Below are 26,870 nucleotides of genomic sequence, written 5' to 3'. Positions count from 1 at the left end.
GACATTTCTCCAAAGAAGATATACAGAGTGCCAACAAACACATGAAAGAATGCTCAACATCACTAATCATGAGAGAAATGCAAATCAAAACTACAATGAGATATCATCTCACACCAGTCAGAATGGCCATCATCAAAAAATCTAGAAACAATAAATGCTGGAGAGGGTGTGGAGAAAAGGGAACCCTCTTACACTGTTGGTGGGAATGTAAATTGATACAGCCACTGTGGAGAACAGTATGGAGGTTCCTTAAAAAGCTACAAATAGAACTACCATATGACCCAGCAATCCCACTACTGGGCATATACCCTGAGAAAACCATAATTCAAAAAGAGTCATGTACCAAAATGTTCATTGCAGCTCTATTTACAATAGCCCAGAGATGGAAACAACCTAAGTGTCCATCATCGGATGAATGGATAAAGAAGATGTGGCACATATATACAATGGAATATTACTCAGCCATAAAAAGAGACGAAATTGAGCTATTTGTAATGAGGTGGATAGACCTAGAGTCTGTCATACAGAGTGAAGTAAGTCAGAAAGAGAGAGACAAATACCGTATGCTAACACATATATATGGAATTTAAAAAAAAAAAATGTCATGAAAAACCTAGGGGTGAAACAGGAATAAAGACACAGACTTACTAGAGAATGGACTTGAGGCTATGGGGAGGGGGAAGGGTAAACGGTGACAAAGCGATAAAGAGGCATGGACATATATACACTACCAAACGTAAGGTAGATAGCTAGTGGGAAGCAGCCGCATAGCACAGGGAGATCAGCTCGGTGCTTTGTGACCGCCTGGAGGGGTGGGATAGGGAGGGTGGGAGGGAGGGAGACGCAAGCGGGAAGAGATATGGGAATATATGTATATATGTAACTGATTCATTTTGTTGTGAAGCTGAAACTAACATACCATTGTAAAGCAATTATACTCCAATAAAGATGTTAAAAAAAAAAAAAAAAAAAAAAAAAAAGAAATGGAACCAAACAAGAAATACTCTCTTGGAACTCTACATTTCACTTGTCCTGCCCTTGGAAATTGGTACCCTTGTTAATAGGCCAGCCAAACATACGTGGTAAGTAATGCCAGGGCAGTATGTGTCAAGCCCCAGGAAAACCACCATCACTGAAAGGGTTCTCAGAAGAGCAGCTTCATTTCAGTATTACCACAGCACAAACAGTACACAAAAAGCAAACACTCAAGGGGTTCAATGGTGAAACCTGACTGACCATAATCTGGTACTTCTAAAGACTCATCTGAAATATCTGATAAATTAGACCTCAGAGCTGAAAAGAAACATTACTGTCCATCCCAGTAATTCTCTAAAATCTACCCTGTGTTAAGACAGATGGACAGAAATCACCTCACTTGGACCAAAGTAGTAGATAAGTTCTATTCAGACACACACTTTACTGAATTGAGGTTTAATCTTCTGTGTGCCACTTTTTAAAGAGACTATATACAATAAAATTATGTTTTTTTCAATAATATCTTCATATCCTTTATCAAAGATGCTAGTCTCATGATCTCATTTACTGACCACAATAAAGGAGCCATTTGATAACTTCAGCACTTGTTAAAAGTCTCTCTAGACCAGTTTTTTTTCAAACCGTGGGCTGTGACCCATTAGTGGATGATAATATCAATTTAGTGGGTCCAACCAGCATTTTGAAACTAAAATACTAAAAAAGAACTGAATATACTAAACGTGTTTCATGAAACTTCTGTCCCCCCTTTATACACACACACATGTGTAGGTATATGTGAATGTGAACAAGTCTAAGCACATGACAGAGGAAAAAAAGACGGCAGTACAGAGCAATGGCTAAGAACATAGACTCTGGGGCCTGACTGCCTGGCTTCGAACCCTAGATATGCTATTTAGTAACTGTACTGTAACCCTGGGCAAAACAGGAAACACAACTGTGTCTCAATTTCCTCATTAGGGACAGTAATAGTTCTTAACATCATACAGTTTGGGGATTAAATAAATTAATATAAGGATCCAGAGGAGGGCCTGGCAGATAACAAACACTACAGAAATGTTAGTGGAAAAAAAGTGTGTGTATGTGACTGCACGTCTATACACATACATAAATACACATACTGAAAAGCAATACAAAAATGTACCTATTTTGTCCTATGGGTAATAGTCAAAAAAGCTTGAAAGCTACTGCTCTAGATGAATTTATATGCCTTTCCTTTTTTAAAAAAATACAAATTATGTAGGCCAAAGAACTTTCCCTTTATACCTACCTCCTAGTAAACTCAGGGTTAAATTCAGGACTCAATTGCAGTCACTATGTCAGCCCAGATGTCTATAACATCTATCTCACTTTCCTATTATCTTTGCTTTTGCTCTGTTTTCATCTGTTTTTGTTTTCTCTCTTTTTTTTTGATTCCTTATCTTTTTTTCTATCTTTGAAAACGCCCTTAAATCTCTTTTTGAAAGTTGGCAAATTTTAAATGGTGAAAGTAAAATGCACTTGATTTTACATATTTATCAAACAGAAGCACTGATTCCTAAATTCTTTTATAGAATAGATATCTTAATTGCACACTAAATTCCAAATACTAAAAAAAACTCCACATAACTATAAAACTAAGTATTTCAACATAATTTTAAAATAAAAAGTGAGAGAGTGTTATGGACATATATACAATACCAAATGTAAAATAGATAGCTAGTGGGAAGCAGCCACAGAACACAGGGAGATCAGCTCGGTGCTTTGTGTCCACCTAGAGGGGTGGGATAGGGAGGGTGGGAGGGAGACGCAAGAGGGAGGAGATATGGGGATATATGTATACATATAGCTGATTCACTCTGCTACACAGCAGCAACTAACACTACATTGTAAAGCAATTATACTCCAATAAAGATGTTAAAAAAATTTAATAAATAAATAAAGTAAAATAAAAACAGAATTTGAGCCATTTAATACAACCATTTTTAAAGTTAGCCCCTGTTGCCAAGATTTGTAACATCATAAAAACAAAATGTCTAAGATTAAGAAAGGTAGACTGATTAAAACAGACTATTCTTCTAACATACAAGGAAAAGCTGTGAACCCAAAACATGCTTGATTAAATACACAGATGCTAAAGGCAAACAAGAGACACAGTAAAAGCACATGAAATCATAGGTGGTAATTTGTATGAAAGAGACTTGAGGTAGGCCATTTGTTTTAGGTATAAACAGTTATATCCTCTCTAGAAGATATATAACACCGAGGGTCTGGAAGAGACTTAATAAAAGTGCCAGGATTCTAGAAGTAATCCAGTTTAAGTTCTTAAACTAACCAGGGCCATTTGACTCATTTTCTTAATTACTTTGAATGGTCAAAAACCGTTGCGCAGCTGAAATTAGGACCACAAAACCAGTGCATTTTCTCACGGATGGTGTTAGCATCTAAAAAAAGGACTTAATATGTGAGAAGGCTGAAAATAAAAAATAGTTACAGGAATGATTATCTATGGATTCCATTTATGCATACTGTATTAGCTTGAATAATTACAGACTAATTGTATAATATCTCCTAGATCAGCACTTTTTAATTTCGGAGAAAGCACTAAGACAGTACATGCATTAGTCCAGCTAATAACTGCATGTATGTATGTGGCCGCGGCCGACTCCTGACTATCTCCACATGGATGACCCACGTAATCCATATGGCATTTCTTATCCCTGGTCCCAGATGACTTGAAAACCGGAGATTCTGGTCCATCAGGAAAGAAGAAAAAGCCACAAAAGAAACCATGTCCCACTGTGAGGTCTAGACTTGAATTGACTACCCATGGAATGTGATTACCAGAGGACCTTACTAAAAGGAAAATACGGGAAAACAAGGAAATAAGGACCAAGAAGCACATTCATAATCATTCCGTTTATATCTCAACCAACAAGCTATTTGAGTACAAAAGGCGTGCCTCCTCACTCTTCCTCCAAAACTTCCCAGGGTTCAGGCTGAACCGAAACCCCAGCTTAGACCACGTGCTGCTTAGGCTCTTCCTCTGTCCTTGCTACTCCCCTCACTCTCTCCTGAGAGCATTCCTGCAATAAATCAAGTGTGCCCAAATCCTTGTCCCAGGCTCTGCTTCTAGCAAATGTGACCTACAACAGCATCAGGAATAAGTCAAATTGTACTTATACTAGGGAGACAGTGTCAACCAACATGTTCAAATGGAATCGCCTTTTGATTGTGGTATAAAACATCACAAACATTTGACCTCTAAGATTTCCTTAAACACTGTAGGCTTACACTGAAGCAGAAGGTATAGTGGGTACACACAGATGCAAAATTATAAACTTTTTTGAATGACAATTTTGACAATTTAGTGAATACAGGCTTTTGAAAGTACTATTTTAATAGGGATACTTTCCAAACACCTAAGCGAATTACATGACAAACGATGACTAAGTCATAATACTGTTTAAAACAGTCTTGATATGCCTCAACCAAAGTTTTTTTCCCTTTGATCATATGGCCGAAAAGTAGCTGTGTCTTTAAGTTGCCTAGTGCAATTCCTAGCACCATCTAGTGGCAAATTACCCAGAAAAAGAAACGTGTCTTATTTAACAAATAAGATACGTTTCTGAAAAGTCTGCGGTAAAAAAATACATACGTACATATTTTAAAAGGCTGTCTTGCTGGGGATGATTTTCACAGAGTCTGGGACCAAGGAGCAAAGACCTATCAGAGTTAACATTTCAAGGATGGCACTTAGGCTGGGGTAAACAACCCAATAATAATCTCTCCTACTGGACAGTATTTCCACAGAACAGTTTGCAGCATCTCCTGCTGATTACATGACCATCCCCCGATCCCCAGCCAAAAATAAAAACAAAAAAATAAAAATCCACAGGATAAAGAAAAAGTAACCTTCTTACCAGGGCACCAGGGACTGAGGAAAACACAAATGGTTGCTGCTCAATAGACATTATGGGAGGCAAGGCCTTTTGAATCTCTCTACTCTGCCAGCACTCATTTGAAGATTTCATAAACCCAGAAATAAACATTAAATGAAGGCCATATTATTCAATTTTCAAGTTTGTATGTAATATATCCTTTTTTTAAATGCTCACCACTCTTTCCTCAGCACCCAAACAGTACTTGCCTCTTAATAAAACATGTGAATGAATGAATCCCAAGAGCAATGGGAATGAAGTGAAAGGTTTTAAACAGAGAAGTGACATGATCAAACTTATACTTAAGAAAGATCATTCTGGTTGTAGTATGGAGAACAGATTAGGAAGGAACAGCCTGAAACCCGGAAGATCTTTTGGTAGTTGCATGTCCCTATTTATTGCTGGACATATTTTAGGCTTTACAATAAAATATTTGTTAAGAAATGACTATCACTTATGTATCAAGCTAATCTGAGACATTGGTAATGCATTATACTAGCTCTTTTAGAAGGAGGCCTTCTTTCCCTTTCAGATATATAAATAGGTAAAATTTATATCGCATTTACCGTATGTCAGGCAATTTAAATGTTTTATTACTCATTTTATGCATATTTTAGCATAAGACTGTTAACCTAACATACAAAAGGTTGTTCAGAACCTAAAATGTTTGAGTAGTTAAAAGAAAACAAAGAAAGAAACACAGTCTTCATTTGACATGTTATTTTGAAGGTAATATACAAATCCACTTTTTAGAAATGCTAATAAAATTTCAACTAACATCACTTATGAAATATTTGTTAGATTTTTATTATTAGAAATATAACTTTAGTTGAAATTTCTCCCAGATATGCTAACATAATGACTACATGAAAGAACTAATAGGGTTTCCCTGGTGGCGCAGTGGTTGACAGTCCGCCTGCCGAGGCAGGGGACGTGGGTTCACGCCCCGGTCCGGGAAGATCCCACATGCCGCGGAGCGGCTGGGCCCGTGAGCCATGGCCGCTGAGCCTGCGCGTCCGGAGCCTGTGCTCCGCAACAGGAGAGGCCGCAAGAGTGAGAGGTCCGCGTACCGCAAAAAAAAAAAAAAAAAAAAAAAAGAAAAGAAAGAACTAATAATCTATCCTTAATAAGTCCTAAATAATTTTGTTTTTCTAATTTAGGGTGCAGCTTTAAAGTGGAGTTCCCTGTTGAATAAATAACCGCAACTGATGGTTACTTAGCAATTGGCAATTCATATTGATTACCTCATTGATATTATCACAACATTGTGAGATAGGTACTATTAACTTAGGCCAATAGGCACTTAGGCTCACAGAGTTCATGCGATTTACCCAAGGAACACCAGTAGGCAATGATGATGTCAAGATTCAAACCTGAGTCTTCTAAGTCATCCTTGATATCCAAGTACGTCACAACTATGAATGCACCAAAATTAGAAGAGAAAAATCAACTCAGCTGCACCCTTTACAGTTACAGGACAAAATTTATCTTTTTTGCCATAATGACAAAAAATCTCTGAAGTACAGATCTAGTACGATGAATAAAGAAAATTCAAAGAGAATACATGTTCCACTTCATTAAGCATCAGAATTACGAGTAATGCACACAATGGGTACATTTAAAGACTTTCTTCTCTACTTAGACAGATGTCTCAAAGAAAGCAAAATCGTTAAAAGGAAGGCAGCAGAAAAGGAGAGAAATTAGAAAGAATCATTACTCCCACAAGCAACAAAATTTCATCATGACAAAATAATTCTAAGAGATGAACCAAAGATACTTCCTGAATTTGGGAGTATCAACCTCAAGAACAACACTAGAGACAAAAGCATGAATTATATACTTGTTAGACTATTATTATACTTCATACTGTTATGGGCTATGGGGAGGGAGGAGGGAAATAGGGTTGGAAACATATATAAGGATGATCTTAAGAGCTCACAATCTAGAGGAAAAATATAGCAGATGTGAAGGAAGATTCAGAGAACCACTCACTGCCATTTCTCTACCAAGGACTTTCAGTGCCACAATTCAGAGAATGAAGCAATTCAGAACGATTCGGATAGGCGGAAAAGAGAAGGAGAACTAAGGTAGGGGAACAAGATAAGGCAGGGCCTCAGAGGATGGGAAAGTACACATTATTATAGGGGAGTAAAAGAAAATCAACCAGACTAGTAAGTAGGTGGAATATTGGGGTAACTGGAGAAAAAATACAGAGCTAAGCCTGAAAGTAAGGCAAGATTTTGGACTTGAATAATAACTAGGAAGAAAGCACTATAAGTTCTGAAACAGGAGAATAGCATGATAATGTTGAATTTTAATGAGGCTGCATATTATTTATAACAGAATATGTATAAAATGCATAAAATGGAAGAGAGAACTTGCAAAAAGACCAATTTTTGAAAACCTTAACAACAATCCATGTATAAGGTAATATGAGCCATGGCACTAAGAACAGAAAAGGTAAATCCAAGGGTCATTTTGAAAGAAAAATTATAGGATTTTGTGAGAAACACGAAAAAAAGTCAAAATAGAGAAGGATCAAAAATTATTTCCAAGTTTCTAGCTAAGGAAACTAATTAACAAGATTAGCAATAGATCAAAAGAAACACGATAGCTGAAAAGATATAAATCAATACTCTGAGTAAAAGATTTTTTCATGAATATTACATGTATTTAAGTATGAGATCAAAAAGTAAATCTTTCATTTTCCAATATTCTACAAAGTCTTCAAGATATTGGATGAATAGCATTTTTTCTGGTTCAAAACACATAAAACTTAAATCATCAGAAGAGTTCTCAGTTTCACTTCCAAAGAAAGCCTGACATGACACATAAAGACATCTGATGAGGCTTTTCTATTATCCTAAGTAGTTCTGGAAAAAATTAGCTTAAAAAGGTAATGAAACTGAAATTTTTGAATAAAAATTGAGATTTTATTATATTCATAATAAAAGTTTCCACCTACTCCATTTAGTCATCAAAACTGTGATTTTAAATACAGAAACACCTACAATGACACTTCTTAGTTAGTCCATCTTCTCATAAGAGCAAGAAACTGTCAGCTGACGAAAAGGAAAAGCAATATCCATGGCTAACAAGAGACCAGTTACAGGAAGAAGCATGAAATGAAAATGCAAGTAAAGCATTACTGGTAAACTCTTTTCTCACCTTTGCAGAATTATCTTAAAGATCTGCCTATGATAGAGCCACTCAAAAAGTTGAGGTAAATAATGAGACAAAGTGTTATATATGTTGAAAGAAAACACATACAAGGTTTGTCTTATAAATCTGATATTAAATTTAAAATGTTTTTTAATTAAAAGAATTTTTAACTGACCTGTAATTTTTCTTCCTCATACTCTGTGTGTTTTTGGAATCAAGGTTATACTAGCCTTATACAATGAGTTGGAAGAAATAATTCCACTTTTTCTGTCCTCTGAAAGAATTTGTGGAAGATTAGAATTATCTATGCCTTGAATGTTTGGCAAAATTCATTTTTGAAACTGTACCAAGTGTTTTCCTAGCAGGAAGATTTTTACTTACTGACCAATTTCTTTAAGAATTATAGGACTGGGCTTCCCTGGTGGCACAATGGTTAAGAATCTGCCTGCTAGTGCAGGGGACACGGGTTTGAGCCCTAGCCCAGGAAGATCCCACATGCCGTGGAGCAACTAAGCCCGTGCACCACAACTACTGAGCCTGCGCTCAAGAGCCTGCGAGCCACAACTACTGAGCCCGCGAGCCACAACTACTGAGCCCATGTGCTGCAATTACTGAAGCCCGCGTGCCTAGAGTCCATGGTCCACAACAAGAGAAGCCACTGCAATGAGAAGCCCACACAGCGCAATGAAGGGTAACCCCCGCTCGCCACAACCAGAGAAAAGGCAGCAAGCAGCAACGAAGACCCAACACAGCCAAAAAAAAATTAATTAATTAAAAAAAGAATTACAGGACTATTCAGGTTTTCTATTCTTTTTTCAATCAATTTGGTCTTTTACACATTTCAAGATTCACGTGCATGTTAAAATTTGAGGAACACTACCTCAGACCACTAAATTCCTATCAACGCCCAAATTATGTGCTATTTTTGTCCAATATTTCAATTTTCTTTTTTTAACCCCACAAATTAGACATTTCGACTATGGTTTTACACAGTCAATATTGTTTAGATCTTCTTTATTCACCAACACTTTTTTCATCCTAGAATCTCTCCTGAGATCACTTTCCTTCTCCCTAAAATTATATCCTTTAGAAATTCTTTTAGTGAGGATGTACTGGTAGAAAACACACTAGCTTTTGTGTGTCTGAAAATGTCTATTTTGCCCTCACTTTTGGAAAACAGTTTTGCTGGGTTTGCAATTCTAAATTGACAGTTATTTTTTCTGGGCATTTTGTAGATATTCTTCCACTCTCCTACGGCATTCATGCTTGCTGTTGAAAAATCATTTGTTAATCTACTCATTATTCCTCTATAAATATGCCTTTTCTCTCTGGTTGTTTTTAGGGTATTTCTCTGTCTCTGATGTTCATCAGTTTCTCTGATGTATCTAGGTAATAATTTCTTTATACTTGTCTGCTTGGGATTTTCTGTTTCCTAGATCTGCAAATTTATATGCTTAATCAATCCTAGAAAATTCTCAGCTATTATCTCTTTGGATAGGACTTCTCCCCACGCTATTGGCTCTTTCTGGGATTCTGATTAGAGAAATTTATATGCTGACAAGACCAGCCACATAATTGGCAGGCTCAATGCAAAATGAAAATGTGGGGTGCCTTGTTCATGAATTATTTAGAATTTCAGAACAGTGAAAGCAGAGCATTAAACCAAACATGAGGCTCTTCTAGTGCAGGGATCTCTGCACCTGCACAAGTCATATGCCCATGAGTTCCTGACTTCAGAGCAGCGAGAACAGTGATAGCAAAAATTGAGAGGGCACAAGGAAGTATAAAGCAGAAATATCAAGATCATCTAACATCTCACCACCCAGGGACAGCCACACGGTTATCATTTTGGTGCACAGATCAGAGATTTTTCTATATATTTACATGTAGACATTTATTCACACAATTTTTATACTATGGAAATGGTATATTGTACATTCTCTTCTATAATCTTTTCTCAAATTTATTACATTATGGAGATCTTTCAAAAATGTTAGTAAATACAGATCATTTCAATCCTATTGTACAGATAACAGAACATATAGATGCATGTTCATTTAACCAAATTCATGCCATTAGGTTTCCAAAGAGTCTTGAATTTTTCATTATTAAAAATGATGAGCATGGACTATCAATAAAGTTGAGTGAGGATTGACTGAATCAATCAGTATAAAGCACTTCACAGAGTACTTGGCGAGTAACAAGCTCTCCATAAATGTTAGTGGTTTTTTAAAAATATTGTGTCCTGTGTAAAAACTGGATTAATTTACATTCCCAACAGCAGGGTAAGAGAGATTGGTTTTTCTTGATCCTTACCAACTCCTTTTTTGTATTTCTTTACCAATTCCTTTAAATTTTGCCTTTTGTATTTCTTCTATGAATGCTTTGTTCACATTCTTAGTTCTCCTATTGGATTCCTTATGCTTTTTAAAGATTAACTGATTTCTGTATTGGGGATATCAATCCTTTGTCATAAGGATATCAAGTACTTTTTTTTCCTGAAAAAAAGAAAAAAAAGAATTAAGACTTACCTCCAGTTCCTAGGACCTTTAGGAGCTCGAAATTTTCAATCCCCACCTTCTCTGCATGTCCTGTTAAATTAGCTAAAAAAGAAAGAGAAAAAATAAATAATTAAGGGGATCAGCAATAGGAGGGGGCCCACAGGGGCTTCTGAGGTACCAGCAGTGTTTTATTTCTTGAGTTGGATGGTTAAACCAGGATTCACTTTATAATTATTCGTTAAAATGTACAGCTATGTTCTGTGTAATTTTCTGTATGTTACATATTATGATAAAACGTTTTTTATTTAAAAAAATCTTTTTAATTACTGATTTGTTTTTGTGGGGTTTTTTAAAAAAACTTTTTTTGGGGGGGCGGCACCGGGTCTTAGTTGCAGCACGTGGGATCTTCGTTGCAGCACGTGGACTCTTAGTTGTGGTATGCAGACTTCTTAGCTGCGGCATGCAAACTCTTAGTTGCGGCATGCATGCAGGATCTCGTTCCCTGACCAGGGATGGAACCCGAGCCCCCTGCATTGGCAGCGCACAGTCTTACCCACTGGGCCACCAGGGAAGTCCCACAATAAAACTTTTTTTAGAATTTAGTAACTATATAACATTTGTATCAAAGGTTAACATAAAAATAAAGTGCTCTACTTTATTAAAATAAAGACTCTCTAAAAGTCTAAAGTCTTTAAAAATAAAGACTCTCGGGGCTTCCCTGGTGGCACAGTGGTTGAGAGTCTGCCTGCCGATGCAAGGGACATGGGCTCGTGCCCCGGTCCGGGAAGATCCCACACATCGCGGAGCGGCTGAGGTCATAACAGTGAGAGGCCCGTGTACCGCAAATAAATAAATAAATAAATAAATAAATAAATAAATAAATAAATAAATAAAGACTCTCTACTGACCAGATAATCTGAAAATGAACACTAACATGTAGATAGATATGTAGTAGAGAGAAAATTGGAGAGATTTAGAAGATGCATTCATTTATTCAAACAAATATTTACTGATTATAAATGCCATTCCCAGGCTCTAGGCTGGACTCCACTCCCATTTCTGTCACCAAGCACTTGAACATGATGTAGCCTGAACTGATTACCTGACCACCCTGCATCTCAGTTCCCTCATCTTTGAGGTGAAAGCACTGGTCTCAGTGAATTCTAAGATCTCTGCCAGCTCTAAAATTCTAGGACTATGTTTAAAAATATAAACTCTTCAAAGACATATTCTGTAGTAAATAAACAAAATTAGGATACCTTATAAGTGAGCATTTTCAAGAGCATACTCCAATGAATTCTGATCCTATCCTATGAAATGTTAATAGGTGTTATGTTTGGGGGGAAGGTGGGGAAAGAGTGCTCTGGTTGAATAAATTTGGAAATAGCTTAAACAAGGTTTAACAAGTTTCTTTAACACTGAACCTCACAGATCCTGCACCATAAAAATATGCATGTGGATCTTCAAGATTGCGATACTTATATTTGACAAATTTATTGGACCACGAATTACTTTTTATGGTAATAACCTATTCATATTGTGTGAACCAGCATTCTGTGATAAGAAAGACATGATTAAGAAAGGCTTGGTCCAAATCCTAGTTCTACCACTTAAAAGCTCTGTGACCTTGAACAAATTGCTTAATTTCTCTGTGTTTCATATCCCTGTAGTGTAAAATGGGGATAATAAAAATTCCTACCCTCAAAGCATATTGGTGTCTACAATTTACTTTGAAATGTATTTTTATTGGGTTGGCCGAGAGGTTTGTTCGTTTTTTTCCGCAAGATGGCTCTAGTAGCACTTAGTTGTCTTTAACTTCATTCAAAACAGTTTTGTCAGATTGTATGTGACAGCTGTCATATCAGCGTGCACTTAAAAAAAGACATTAAAATTGGTGAATTTTTGTGTAGCCATTTTAATATTGAAGATGGAAGAAAAAAGCAACATTTTCAGCATATTATGCTTTATTATTTCAAGAAAGGTAAAAACGCAACTGAAACACAAAAAAAAGATTTGTGCAGTGTATGGAGAAGGTGCTGTGAATGGTCAAACGTGTCAAAAGTTGTTTGTGAAGTTTCGTGCTGGAGATTTCTCGCTGGATGATGCTCCACGGTTGGGCAGAGCAGTTGAACTTGGTAAGGATCAAATTGAGACATTGACTGAGAACAGTCAACATTATAGCATGTGGGAGATAGCCAACACACTCAAAATATCCAAACTGAGCACTGAAAATCATTTGCACCAGCTTGGTTATATTCATCGCTTTGATGTTTGGGTTCCACATAAGTTAAGTGAAAAAAACCTTCTTGACCGTATTTCCGCATGTGATTCTCTACTTAAATGTAATGAAAACGTTCCGTTTTTAAAACAATTGTGATGGGCAATGAAAGGTGGATACTGTATAATAATGTGGAACGGAAGAGATCGTGGGGCAAGAGAAATGAACCACCACAAACCACACCAAAGGCCAGTCTTCATCCAAAGAAGGTGATGTTGTGTATATGGTGGGATTGGAAGGGAGTCCTCTATTATGGGCTCCTTCTGGAAAACGAAACGATTAATTCCAACAAGTACTGCTCCCAATTAGACCAACTGAAAGTGGCACTCGACAAAAAGCGTCCAGAATTAGTCAACAGAAAATGCATAATCTTCCATCAGGATAATGCAAGACCACGTGTTTCTTTGATGACCAAGCAAAAACTGTTACAGCTTGGCTGGGAGGTTCTGATTCATCCACAGTATTCACCAGACATTGCACCTTCGGATTTCCATTTATTTTGGTCTTTACAAAATTCTCTTAATGGGAAAAATTTCAATTCCCTGGAAGACTGTAAAAAGCATCTGGAACAGCTCCTTGCTCAAAAAGATAAAACGTTTTGGGAAGATGGAATTATGAAGTTGCCTGAAAAATGGCAGAAGGTAGTGGAACAAGAGGGTGAATATGTTGTTCAATAAAGTTCTTGGTGAAAATGAAAAATGTGTCTTTTATTTTTGCTTAAAAACTGAAGGCATTTTTTGGCCAACCGAATAAAAAGACGGATTGATGGACACATATAGATATGGACAGATATGTGATAAAGAAAATACAACAAAATGTTAACTGCAGAATCTGGATAGTGAGTGTAAGGATATTCAGCATACAACTCTTTCAAATTCTCTGTATTACATTTGAAAATGTTCATAATAAAATGGCACATAATAAAATAATACCTACCTCATTGGGTTGTGATGAGGATTGTATGAGCTTAATTCACACAGTGTTTGCTGTGTTCCAATAATATTATTAGTGTTTGTAAATAAATTAATGCTTTGGGACTACAATTTTATGAAAATTAGACCCAACTAAGAACTTCTAAAATTAAAAGTTTCAGGGGGATAAGTAATTTCAGTGTCTTTCTGATTTAACTAAACATAACTTTAAAAAATATTTTTAATTGTGGTTAAAAACACAAAATTTACCATCTTAATCATTTTTAAGCATCAATACAGTAGTGTTAACTATAGGTACATTGTTTACAACAGATCTCTAGAATTTTTTCACCTTGCAAAACAAACTCCATTGAACCATTCCTCTTTTCCCTCTCTTCCAAGCTCCTGGGAACCACCATTCTACTTTCAGTTCCTAAGAGTTTGACTATTCATGCATAATTTCATAGTGGGAACAAATCAGTGTACATGGCCCTGCCTCAAGCTCACACTGGCTTCAATATAAATCTAAAACGAATACCAGAAACATAGGTAGTATCTTAAAGTAAACACACAACAGCATATCCTCCTGTAGTATGTCAAGCAGGCTACAGTAAAAGTGAAGCTCACAGGAAACCATCACTTTTGAAATAATGATTTGGCTCTAATTGAATGTTAAATTCTGTTATTTTACTGTGCAAGATTTTTGCAGTTTAAGACATTATTAAAGAGTCAAATGTTACAAATTATCAATCCTGTTTCTCGCTGTTAGGAGCCATCTTTTATTTACTATGAGATGTGTATAGGCCCAGCTTTCCAAAAGCATTGTCCAAATACTATTTCTCCCATATCTATATTTGCAGCTGGACTAGGAAGATAAGGAACTATCTTTTGATACACAGACACTTCAGCCTTTCTACACTAACCATAGAATTATTCTCAGAGGAAATTAAAAGAGGCCACAGATTAATTACACTTGGTTCTACAAAGCATACCATCCTGGAAAGCCTGATCGTTCACAAAGATTGTTCATATAATCTGTGAAGGCCTGCTTTTGCTCATAATCTACTACCTCTGTTATCTGGTTTCTGACATAAATTAACACTATTTGTCTGCAAAGGGAGCTCAAGGCTTCCCCAACCTCCAATCCTGGGGAGAAGGAATTGACAGAGCTCAAGATGAACAGCACTGATGCCTTCGGTATTTGGGGAAGGAGTTGTCACAGTGGTAAATGTTTCCCCAGGAGGAGGAGGTTAGCTCTGCTTTCTTCAAGGTATGTACTCTTTGGAATCTCCTCTCTTGGCCTTAGCTGTGGACGAGTTTATTTACTCTTTGTATTGCTTTTCTATCAAGATTGTTACCAGGTGGCTGGTGAGTTAAGGTAGAGCTTGGGAGAGGGTCTTCCCTCCCTCATACCTTAAGCCCCAGGTCCTAGGAATTCTGGGCTTGAAAAGAGTTTAGCCCTAGGCTTATAAAAACACACTTTATCCACCTCGAGTTTCTCCGAGAATTTATCTGTCCTGGCCTTTCCTTGATTAAGAATGGTTAGATTCCAGTGAACAAGCTTAGAGAGTAGTATCTGCTTAGGGCAAAGGGCCCCTGTGGCCCAGTGCAGCTCACCAGGTCAATGATTCACTCTGGGGTAAGGGACCAAAGATCAAGCTTGACAAAATGTACTCCTTTGCTTTACTCTGTCTTGTCTTAACCTCAGTTGGGGCCCAAGCAGATGCAATAGGGTTTTTTACCCAAAGTTCATAGCTTACATTAGGGTTCACTCTTGGTGTTGTACATTCTATGGGTTTGGACAAATGAATCCACCATTGTAGTATTTATATCATTCAGAGTAGTTACTGCCCTAAAAATCCTCTGTGCAGGTTTTTGTGTGGACACGAGTCTTCAACTCCTTTGGGTAAATATGAAAGAGCACAACTGCTGGGTCATATTGTAAGAGTACATTTAGTTTTATAAGTAACTACCAAACCGTCTTCCAAAGTGGCTATATCAACTCTGTGTTTACACCAACAGTAAATGAGAGTTCCAGTTGCTCTACATCCTCACTAACATTTGGTTTTATCAGTGTTCTGAATTTTGGCCATTCTAATAGTTGTGTAATGGTATCCCACTGTTGTTTTAATTGGCATTTCCTTGATAACATATGACGTGGAATATCTTTTCATATGCTCATTTGCCATCTGTGTATTTTTGTTGGTGAGGTGTCTGCCAAAGTTATTGGCCCAGTTTTTTCAATCAAGTTGTTTATTTTCTTATTGTTGAGTTTTAAGAGGTCTTTGTATATTCTGGACAAGTCACTTATCAGATAATGTCTTTTGTAAATATTTTCTTCCAGTATGTGACTTGTCTTCTCAGTCTCTTGACATTGTCTTTTGCAGAGCAGAATTTTTGAGTTTTAGTAATTTTGATAAAGTCCAGCTTATCAATTCTTTCTTTCATGGATCATGCCTTTGGTGGTGTACCTAAAAAGTCATCACCATACCCAAGGTCATCTAGGCTTTCTCTATGTTATCTTCTAGGACTTATAGTTTTATGTTTTATTTAGGTCTGTAATATACTTTGAGTTAATTTTTGTGAAGGATGTGAGGTCTGTGCCTAGATTCAATATTTTGCATGTAGATGTCCAGTTGTTCCAGCATCATTTGTTGAAAAGACTATCTTTGTTCCACTATATTCTTTGTCAAAAATCACTTGACTATATTTATATAGGTCTATTTCTGGGCTCTCCAGCCTGTTCCTGTCTATTCTGTCCTCAATAACACACTTTCTTAATTACTATAGCTTGATAGTAAGTCTTAAAGTAGTGGGTAGTGTCAGTCTCCTGACGGTTCTTCTCCTTTAATATTGTGTTGGCTATTCTGGGTCTTCTGCCTAACCATGTAAACTTTAGAATCAGTTTATTGATCCTCACAAAATAATGTACTTGGATTTGATTGGGACTGCATCGAATCTGTAGATCAAATCTGTAGACCAAGTTGGGAAGAACTGACATCTCAACAATATTGAGTCTTTCTATCCATGAACATGGAATATCTCTCCGTTTATTTAGTTCTTCTTTAGTATCCTTCAACAGAGTTTTGTAGTTTCCTCATATAGATCTTGTACATATTTTGTTAGATTTATACCTAAGTATTTAATTTGGGGGGGGTGTGCAAATTTAAATGGCACTGTGTTTTTAATTTCAAATTCCACTTGTTCATTGCTGGTAGGTAGGGAAGTGATTGACTTTTGGTTATCAATCTTGTGTCTTAAAACTGTAATAAAGCTGTAATCTCTTATTAGTTTCAGGAGGGGTTTTTGTTGTTGTTGTTGTTGATTCTTTCAAATTTTCTACATTCTCAATGTGCTTTTAATTTGCATTTTCTTGATGACATGTTGAACATCTTTTCATGGGTCTATTAGTCATTTGTATTTTTGTGTGTGTGGGAATTGTCTGTTCAAATCTTCATTTTTTTATAGCGTTGTTTGTGTCTTAACTGCTGAGTTTTAAGAGTTCTTCACATATTTTAAATAAAAGTATTTTGGCAGACATACGTTTTGCAAATGTATTCTCCATTCTATAGCTTGGCTTTTTATTTTCTTAATTTTGTCTTTTTAAAAGCAAATTTAAAAAATTTTGAAGAAGTCCATTAATTTATTTTTACAGTCTATGCTTTTTGGATTCTAAGAAATCATTGGATACCCAATGTCACAAAGATATTTGCAAAAATGTTCTTCTAGAAATTTAGTAGTTTTAGTTCTTAAATTTAAGTCTATGATCCAATTTGAGTTAACTTTCTTGTATAATGTGAGGTAAGGATCAAGGTTCTTTTTTTTCTCATACAGGTATCTAGTTGTTCAAATACCATCTAACAAAAAAAGAAACCCTCTATTTTTTTTACCATTGATTTATGCTGGCTCATTTGTCAAAAATCAATTGACCATATAAGTATGGGTTTATTTCAGAACTCTCTTTTCTGTACCAATGGTCTATGTGTAGCCTCATGCCAGCAGCTCACTGCCTTGGTTATCATAAGTCTTGAAATCAGGTAATATAAGTCCTCCCACCTTGATCTTCTTTTTCAAGATTGTCTTGTGTTTTGTTATAAATTTTAGAATTAGGTTTTCAATTTCTATGCAAGAAACCCTGCTAGGATTTTGTCTAGAGTGTTTAATTATAAACATTTATTTTCATCTAAACTACTAAATTAATAGTTTAACCTATTAACAATCTAATATAATTATTGGTATGGTTGGATTTGGGTCTACCATTTCTGTTGTTTGGTCCCATGTTCCTACTTTCCTGACTTGTGAAAAAAATACTTGAATGTTTTTAAGAATTTAATTTCAATTTTCACACTCATAATTTAGCTCTACTTCTCTGCATTATTTGTGTAGTTGTTGCTCTAAGGAGTACAATATACATCTCTATTCACAGTCCTCTTACAGTTAAGAAAGTACCATTTCACATAAAATATAGAAACCTTGCAATCATCCTTCCCGGTACAGCCATCATACATTATATGGGATTTATAACATCTTCTACATATGTTATAAACTTCACAGACAATGTTATGAGTTTTGCTTATATGATACATTTTATAAAGAAATAAAGAAGAAAGACAGAGACAGACTTTTGCACTTCTCCAGATACTTATCATTTCTGATGGTCTTTCTTTTCCAAGGATCCAAAACTCTATCTGGTATCACTTTTCTTCAACCTTGAAGAATATCCTTTGACATTTCTGTATTACGGGTGATGAATTTTCTGAGTTTTATCTTAAAGAGTCATTCTTTTACCTTTATCTAAATTTTTTATTGAGATATAATTAACATACCATAAATTCATCCTTTTAAAGTATATAATTCAATGTTTTTTAGTATGTTCACAAGGTTGTGCCATCGTCACCACTGTCTAATTCCAGAATCATCTTCACTCTTGAAGGATATTTTCCTTTGATATAGAATCAAAGGAAAATATCCAGGCTTTTTTTTCCTCCTTTCTTTCAGCACTTTAAACATGTCCTTCCACCCTCTTGGTTTATGACATAAGGTCAGTCATTACGTGGATTATTGCTCTTCTGTCTGAAATGTGTTATTTTTCTCTTACTGCTTTCAACGTTGCTCTTTATCTTTGGCTTTCAACGGTTTTGCCATGATGTGTCTTTTTTTTTCTTTTCTTTTTAAAATTTTTATTGGAGTATAGTTGATTTACAATGTTGTGTTACTTTTTGCTGTACCTCAAAGTGAATCAGTTCCACATATACACATATCCACTCTTTTTTAGATTCCTTTCCCATATAGGTCATTACCAAGTATTGAGTAGAGTTCCCTGTGCTATACAGTAGGTCCTTATTAGTTATCTATTTTATGTATTGTAGTGTGTATATGTCAATCCCAATCTTCCATTTTTATCCCTCCCCCCTTCCCCCCGATAACCATAAGATTGTTTTCTACATCTGTAACTCTATTTGTGTTTTGTAAATAAGTTCATATGTACCGTTTTTTAAGGTTCCACATATAAGTGATATCATATGATATTTGTCCCTCTGTCTGACTTACTTCACTCAGTATGACTATCTAGAGGTCCATGTTACTGCAAATGGCATTATTTCATTCTTTTTTATGGCGGAGTAATACTTCATTGTATATATGTACCACATCTTCTTTATCCATTCCTCTGTCAATGGACATTTAGGTTGCTTCCAGCCATGATGTGTCTTGATGTGGACTTCTTTGGGTTCATTCATCCTGGCATTCACTGAGTATCTTATATCTGTAAATTTCTGTTTTTCATCAAATTTGGGGAATTTTTGCCTTAATTTTTCAAATATTTGTTCTATCCCATTCTCTCTCCTCACCTTCTTAGATTCCAATTGCATGTATGTTGGATTGTTTGATACTACCGAAGAGGTCCCTGATACCCTATTCATTTTTTTCTAATATGCTTTCTCTCTGTTCTTCACCTTAGTTGATTTCCATTGTTCCATCTTCAAGTTCACTTACTTTTCCTTCTGGCATCTCTATTCAACTGTTAAATCCGTCCAGTGGATTTTTAAATTTCAAATATTGTATTTTTCATTTCCAGAACTTCCATGTGGTTCTTTTTCACTGTTTCTATTTATCTGATAAGATTTCTTATTTTTTCACTCACTGAAAGTATGTCGTTTTATTTCATTGAGGATACTGTAAGAGCTGCTTTAAAATTCTTGTCTGCTATTGCCAATATCTCATTCATCTCAGGCTGGGATTCAGTTGTTTTTATTTCCTCCTGGGATATATTACATTTTCTTGATTCTTCATACTTAGGGTAATTTTGGATTGTACCCTTAACATTAACCCTTAAATGTTAATTGTAAAAATTCTAGATTGTTATTCTTTCTCCAACAAGAGTTGTTTCTTTTGTTTTAGCAGGCACATATCTTGGCTTGGCCTGGCTTGACTTGAATTACAAATCTGTTTCTTAGAAGGCAGCTCTAGGCCAGTTCAGATTTCTTTCGTATTTAGCTGAGTTCTAAGTCTGTTGTACTCATGCATGGTTCAGAAGTCAGTCAGAGGTGTATATACAAATTTTGTACACAAAATTTGAGGACTCTCCCTCTTCTAAGGCTCTTCTCCTTCTGGAATTCCTTCACTATCTTCAGCAGCCAAGGTTCTATGACTTTAGTTTTCCAGTTTCTCTGACCAGAGAGACTATTGTTTTTTGACCAGAGTCCAAAGAATATGGCCTGTACTTACCCAGAAACTAAAATTAGTGAAAAGGCAATGATTCCTTCCTCCCCTCCTACAACTGTGTACTCCCCATAAGAGTCTATCTGCTTCTGTTCACTCTCAAGTGCCTTAAACATTGCTTTTTCTATTAAGTTCAGTTTTTATAGTTGTTTTCTGCAAAGTAATTCTCCACTAGGGGGTCTTATTCTGACATTACAAGAAGCAAAAGTCTTCCTACAGTCAACATTATAATAGTAGTTTCTGCTTTTCACTTCAACTACTGCCCTAGGAAGTTAACTTCAAAGAGCAAATAAAATTTTAAAGGTGATATGACATAGGCCCATCTCAAGGATCTTGAACTTAATAGCCTTATGATTCTTTCTTTTACATAATATCTGTTAGACAAAGTTAAGTGATCACACATATTGAAGCAAATCTTTAGGAAGCTCTATCATATTTAGGCATGGGGGAGTATTTGTTAATTAAAAGTTTTTTGTTTGGTTGGTTTTTGTTTTTTGTTGGTTTTTTTTGCGGTACACAGGCCTTTCACTGTTGTGGCGTCTCCCGTTGCAGAGCACAGGTTCCGGACGCACAGGCCCAGTGGCCATGGCTCACGGGCCTAGCCGCTCCGCGGCATGTGGGATCTTCCCGGACCGGGGCACGAACCCGTGTCCCCTGCATCGGCAGGCGGACTCTCAACCACTGCACCACCAGGGAAGCCCTAAAAGATTTTTTTCATTGTGTTAATGAAAAGACACATAAAAGTACATGGTAAATACGATGTTATACAGAATCCAAGCAATGACAAACATATATTCAAGCATGTGAGTCTAGGAGTCGAAATGGTTCTCATTTCTCTATTATTATCTTTCATTGTAATTAGAAGTCTTTGAACATGAAAGTCTAAAAATAAACTACATTTCTCTTAATTAAATTGTTAACCTAAGAGCAAGAGCTCAAACTTCCCAGTAACACTACTAACATTTATTAGAACAAGACTTAAAATATTTACACACTTTATTTCATCCTTGAAGCGCAATAAACATCAGCCACTTACAGAAAGCTGTATTTCTGAGTCATTCACATGCCTTGGTAAAGTCCAAAATGATACGCTGATTAGATGGTTTGGAGCTACCTGGATGCCTGGGACCAGACTGTACCAGAAATAGGCCTGGGGCTTCCCTGGTGGCACAGTGGTTAAGAATCCGCCTGTCAATGCAGGGGACACGGGTTCGAGCCTTGGTTCGGGAAGATCCCACATGCTGCGGAGCAGCTAAGCCCATGCGCCACAACTACTGAGCCCACGCACCACAGCTACTGAAGCCTGCGTGCCTAGAGCCCATGCTCTGCAACACAAGAAGCCACCGCAATGAGAAGCCCACGCACTGCAACAAAGAGTAGCCCCCGCTCGCCGCAACTAGAGAAAGCCCGCGCGCAGCAACGAAGACCCAATGCAGCCAAAAATAAATAAATAAATAAATTTTTTAATTAAAAAAAAGAAAAGAAATAGGCCTGTACTCATGTCCATTGCCTTTCCTCATACAGAAAGAGAAAAACAATATTTTATATTAACATATATATGTGGAATCTAGAAAAATGGTAGAGATGAACCTGTTTGCAAGGCAGAAAGAGACACAGATGTAGAGAACAAACGTATGGACACCAAGGGGGGAAAGGCAGGGTGAGATGAATTGCGAGATTGGGACTGACATATATACACTGATATGTATAAAATAGATAACTAATGAGAACCTGCTGTACAGCACAGGGAACTCTACTTAGTGCTCTGTGGTGACCTAAATGGGAAGGAATCCAAAAAAGAGGGGATATATGTATACGTATGGCTGATTCACTTCGCTGTACAGTAGAAACTAACACAACACTGTAAAACAACTATACCCAAATTAAAAGAATATATATTAGGAACTATCCCATTGAAAATCCTTCCCTTCTGGATTAGTGTTATTATCTTATAATGTATACTCCCTAGTTAGGAAATCACTTTTAAGACTGAATTTAACTAAGCCCTTTATAAGAAGTCAATGGATTTCAAAAAATATGTTTGCCAAAACTCTAATAAATTTCAATATTTAAATGACTCCCTTTAGAAAACAGTTGATTAACCGTTCTTAAAGGAAAAATCTTATATTATACAACAAATATAAAATACTTGGTTCTTTATACTATAACTGGATTCCTTCAGCTCCTCCTATAATATTATGGTTATGTGCACTGTGGGAAACTGTGACTGACATAACTCTTAAAATAATAAATTTAGACAAAAAAGATAATTGTCTTTTCTCCCAAATTTAAATAGCTTTTCTGTTTGTTTTTTATCATAAAATAATCCAGGTTCACAGTTTAAGAAGACAGACAATATAAACAGGCCTAAAGTAGACCTTGAAAATCTCCCATAGTCCCACCACTGAAAGATAACTATTGTTAATCCTCGGCATATTTTTCTAAGATCTTAGCCATAAACATATGATTGCTAAATGGCTTCTTATCCCAACTTTCTAGGCAATTCTATTACCAAACATAATTTGTAACACACATTATCTATAATTTTTTTTTTTTTAGGTTGTGAGATATTTAACTTGGAACTTCCCACTCTTATGGAGGAAAACAATCAGTAACAACACATTTTTTATTCTGTTGCCATAGTTTCTGCTAAGCTGTACAAATGTAATTGCACAGAGCATGTGCTGAAATCATTTCATTAGATCCAATGATTCACTTATGTTAAAGCTAAGAAAAGGCTTAATTTAAAAGCTCTTAAGTAGAAATAAAGAGAATAATGCTTCTGAAGTCATTTCAAGTAGGTTTCTTGGTATATGACTAAGGCACTCATATACCAGATTTTATTCAATGAATTAACTACGTGTTAAATTTGCAATAAGCTGTGAAAATGTAATTTAATAGAAAAAATTATGGAGTCTGTGGACATTAAGGGGAATATCATTATCATGTGAAGTTATCAGACAACCTCATTGAGAATACTGGTTCTCAGTCACTCATTTAAGAAACATTTACCAGTGCCTACTAACACCTGAACTAAGTGTTAGGTCTTTTGCTAACAAGCACAGGATTGAAACTGGCAAAGATGACAGAATGGCTGGGAAATTCTGGACCAGAAGAAGAGGTGGAGCAAAAGCAAAGTAGGAATAGTATTTTGCTAGCAGAGAATAAGTGGACTGTTCTCTTTAGCTATAAGAAAAATGTGGGGAAAACAGTAAAAAATATTACATAAAATAGGTACATGAAATGAGATGATTCCAAACCTGGACTGCCAGACTAATTAGCTTTAATTGAATCCATAAGCAATAATGGCTCTTGACAAGATGAAGGTAAGGTTTTAGGAAAATTACCCTGGCAGTAGTGTGCCATGCAGATAGAAGCAAGGAAAGACTAATACTAAAAGCTGGTGAGGTTACTGCAATAAACTAGATGTGCGCTAATGAGGATCTGGTCCAAGTAGAAACTAGAAGGAAGAGAAAATAATGAACTTAAGAATCACTGAAATACTCAGTTCAAGAAACATTCACTGAACACCTGACTTGGATGCTGAGACTGCAAAAGCAAACAGGACAGGGTCCCCACTTTCAAAGATAAACTAACTGAACTTCTGTTCCATTTTCCCCCATTGACCCCGTATCTAAAGTACAAGAAGTGAAAGTCTGGGCTTCCCTGGTGGCGCAGTAGTTGAGAGTCCGCTTGCCAATGCAGGGGACACGGGTTCGTGCCCCGGAGCGGCTAGGCCCGTGAGCCATGGCCGCTGAGCCTGCGCGTCCGGAGCCTGTGCTCCGCAACGGGAGAGGCCCTTGTACCGCAAAAAAAAAAAAAAGAAAAAAAAAAAGAAATGAAAGTCTGGTGAATGGTAGTGTTACTAACAGAATTTTGTTGAAAGGGGAAGTTAAAAGGGAAAGTTGAAAGGGGAAGTTTTGGGGTTTCAACACTGATTTTGAAGCGATGGCATGACATCCCCAAAGGGCTGTAGTGTGGGCAATTCTAGAGAAGGAACTAAAGTTCTGCAGAGATAGCAGGCTGACGGGGATCAGGACATGCTACCCTAAAAGACAGGGCCTTGGCATACTGAATATCTTAAGCTGAAGTAACCTGAGAAACAGCACATGCAAGAAGGACTTTCTGACCTTCCCCTGAAGCATGTCACAAACCCCTCATGTGCAAGGGGCCCTCCCTATATTCAGAGGAAAGGAGCATCCTTATTTTTGAAGACAGGGGACACAGAGAGGAATCTGAAGAAACAGGACTTGCTAAGTTTCCCCCAGTTTACTACTCATACCCTTTTCCCATGATGCTCCATTCTTCATCAAACCTAATATTAAAAAGCTCGGGTTTAACCATTACTCCAGGTCTTTATTTCCTTATGAAGCCTCTCATGTAACATAAAACTAACATGAAATAAATTTACATACTTTTCTCTCATTAATCTGTCTTTTGTCATAGGGATCCAGGTTGAGAATGTAGAAGGGTAGAGAAAAAAGTATTTTTTTTCCTCCCCTACAATGCACAAGGTTATTAGAAGGGGGCAATGGCTAAAGCTTTCAGAAGAAAACCCTTCAGGAGACCACAGAAAGAAGGGCAAGTCTTGATGATGACCAGCAGTTAGGATGCAAGAAGAAAAAGAGCCAGAGAAATGGTTAGAAAACTAACAATGTATAGAATCCAAGGAAAGACAGAATGTCAATAAAAAATTGATCATCAACGAAGTCACACTGCAGACAATGATAAATGTATATATTTGGTCTCAGTCCTAAAAGCTTAGGAATCTCCAGAGTGGTAAGAGTCTCTTGTAAGCTAATGAGATGACTGGTGGCTGGGGGCTGCTAGACAGCTTCAGGATGGGGGCTGGTTGCTACAAACCAAGGACTTTCAGCCCCACCTTCTTGCCCTCCTTCCTCCCACCTCTGGGGAGAGAACAGGGGTTGGAGATGGAGTTAATCACCAATGGTCATTATTCAATCTATCATGCCTCGTAAGAAACCTCCATAAAAACCCCTGAACAACAGGACTTGGGGTTCAGAGAGGTTCTGGGCTGGCGCACACATAGAGGTGCTGGGATGGTGGTGCTTCCTAAGAGGCGAAGAAAGTTCCACAGTTCCCACCACCTCCCTCACTCCAAACACCCCGCCCTACGAATCCCTTCCATTTGGCTGTTCCTGAATTGTAGTTGTATGAATACACAAAACCTGAGCCTCAAATCTACACAGTGAGGTCAGGGTGCAAAGGTGGGGATGGAGAAACAAAATAATATCCTTAAAAGCAATGGGTACAGATGATTTTGTTCAAGAAATGGGCATATAAAGGGAAGGAATAGAGGAAATGGGAAAGAATCATATGAAACTTTTTTCCAACTTAGAAGGCAGATGAGTGAGATGAACAAAGGGAATAAGGGAGGGCTTCCCTGGTGGCGCAGTGGTTGGGAGTCCGCCTGCCGATGCAGGGAACGCGGGTTTGTGCCCCGGTCCGGGAGGATCCCACGTGCCGCGGAGCGTCCGGGCCCGTGAGCCATGGCTGCTGAGCCTGCGCGGCCGGAGCCTGTGCTCCGCAGCGGGAGAGGCCACAGCAGTGAGAGGCCCACATACCGCAAAAAAAAAAAAAAAAAAAAAGGTTATAAGGGAAAGGCTGGAAACAGTGGAGGTCGGAGGGATGGTTTCTAAGGGAGCAGATCCTTCAGAAAGTGATAAATAATAGGATCTTGGACAAAAGGATTAAAGGACAGAGAGAAGGATAAGGGTAGGTCAAGGTGTTATGGTTGAAAAAACAGATTATATATAGCCTTTCTAATGGACACAAATGGTCTCTGAAGGGACTGCCAGAGAAGCAGTGCATTGAAACAAGAGTAAAATGCCTCAGAAATCAGCCTGGCTAAAATATACAACAGAGGCTGAAGTGAGGTCTAAGAAAAATCACTGTAAGCAGGGTAGAAGGATTTGAAATATCCTAATCAAGAGAACTAAAATATTTAAAGAATGCACAACAAAAGACAGACTGGACAAAATGAAAACTAAAAAACAGAATGTCAAATTGGGCAGTGTGTTTCTAGCACTTTCCTGGGAATAACCTAATCAACAGCTTCAAACACCAGGTTCCCTAGGTAGGAACACCCCTATCCTGGAGATAGCTGTATCATGCTCCTGAGCCTTTCTGTCTTTAGCTATTAGAATACACAGCCAACTCCCTTTTTTTTCTAACTCCTTGCTTACCAAGCAACCCAATTTTCACTTGATACCCTTACCCAAAAAGAAAAATGCACTAATCAAGCAAACAGATGTTTCATGTACTTGTTGATTTGCATTGCCCACTGTAAGTTGGTAAAGTGTCACTGGGGTTTACATCAGTCTTTTGTGATTATAAGTAGAACTATATGCATGAAGAGAAAACA

General features: G+C 37.0%; 1 protein-coding gene across 1 annotated transcript in view; it reads right to left on the bottom strand.

The window, feature by feature from the left end:
- RPS6KA5 (ribosomal protein S6 kinase A5) overlaps positions 1 to 26,870 on the bottom strand; it is a 187,288-nt gene that overhangs the window by 115,025 nt on the left and 45,393 nt on the right. The window contains exon 2 of the mRNA XM_082841951.1: positions 10,607 to 10,678. Coding sequence (XP_082698077.1) covers positions 10,607 to 10,678 — 72 coding nt within the window. The remainder of the gene's footprint in view (positions 1 to 10,606; positions 10,679 to 26,870) is intronic.

The sequence above is a fragment of the Leucopleurus acutus genome (genome assembly GCF_964270905.1).
Source record: "Leucopleurus acutus genome assembly, chromosome: 1".
NCBI classification, from domain to species: Eukaryota; Metazoa; Chordata; class Mammalia; order Artiodactyla; family Delphinidae; genus Leucopleurus; species Leucopleurus acutus.
The sequence above is the reverse complement of the archived record's forward strand: the minus strand, read 5'-3'. Positions and strand labels throughout refer to the sequence as shown.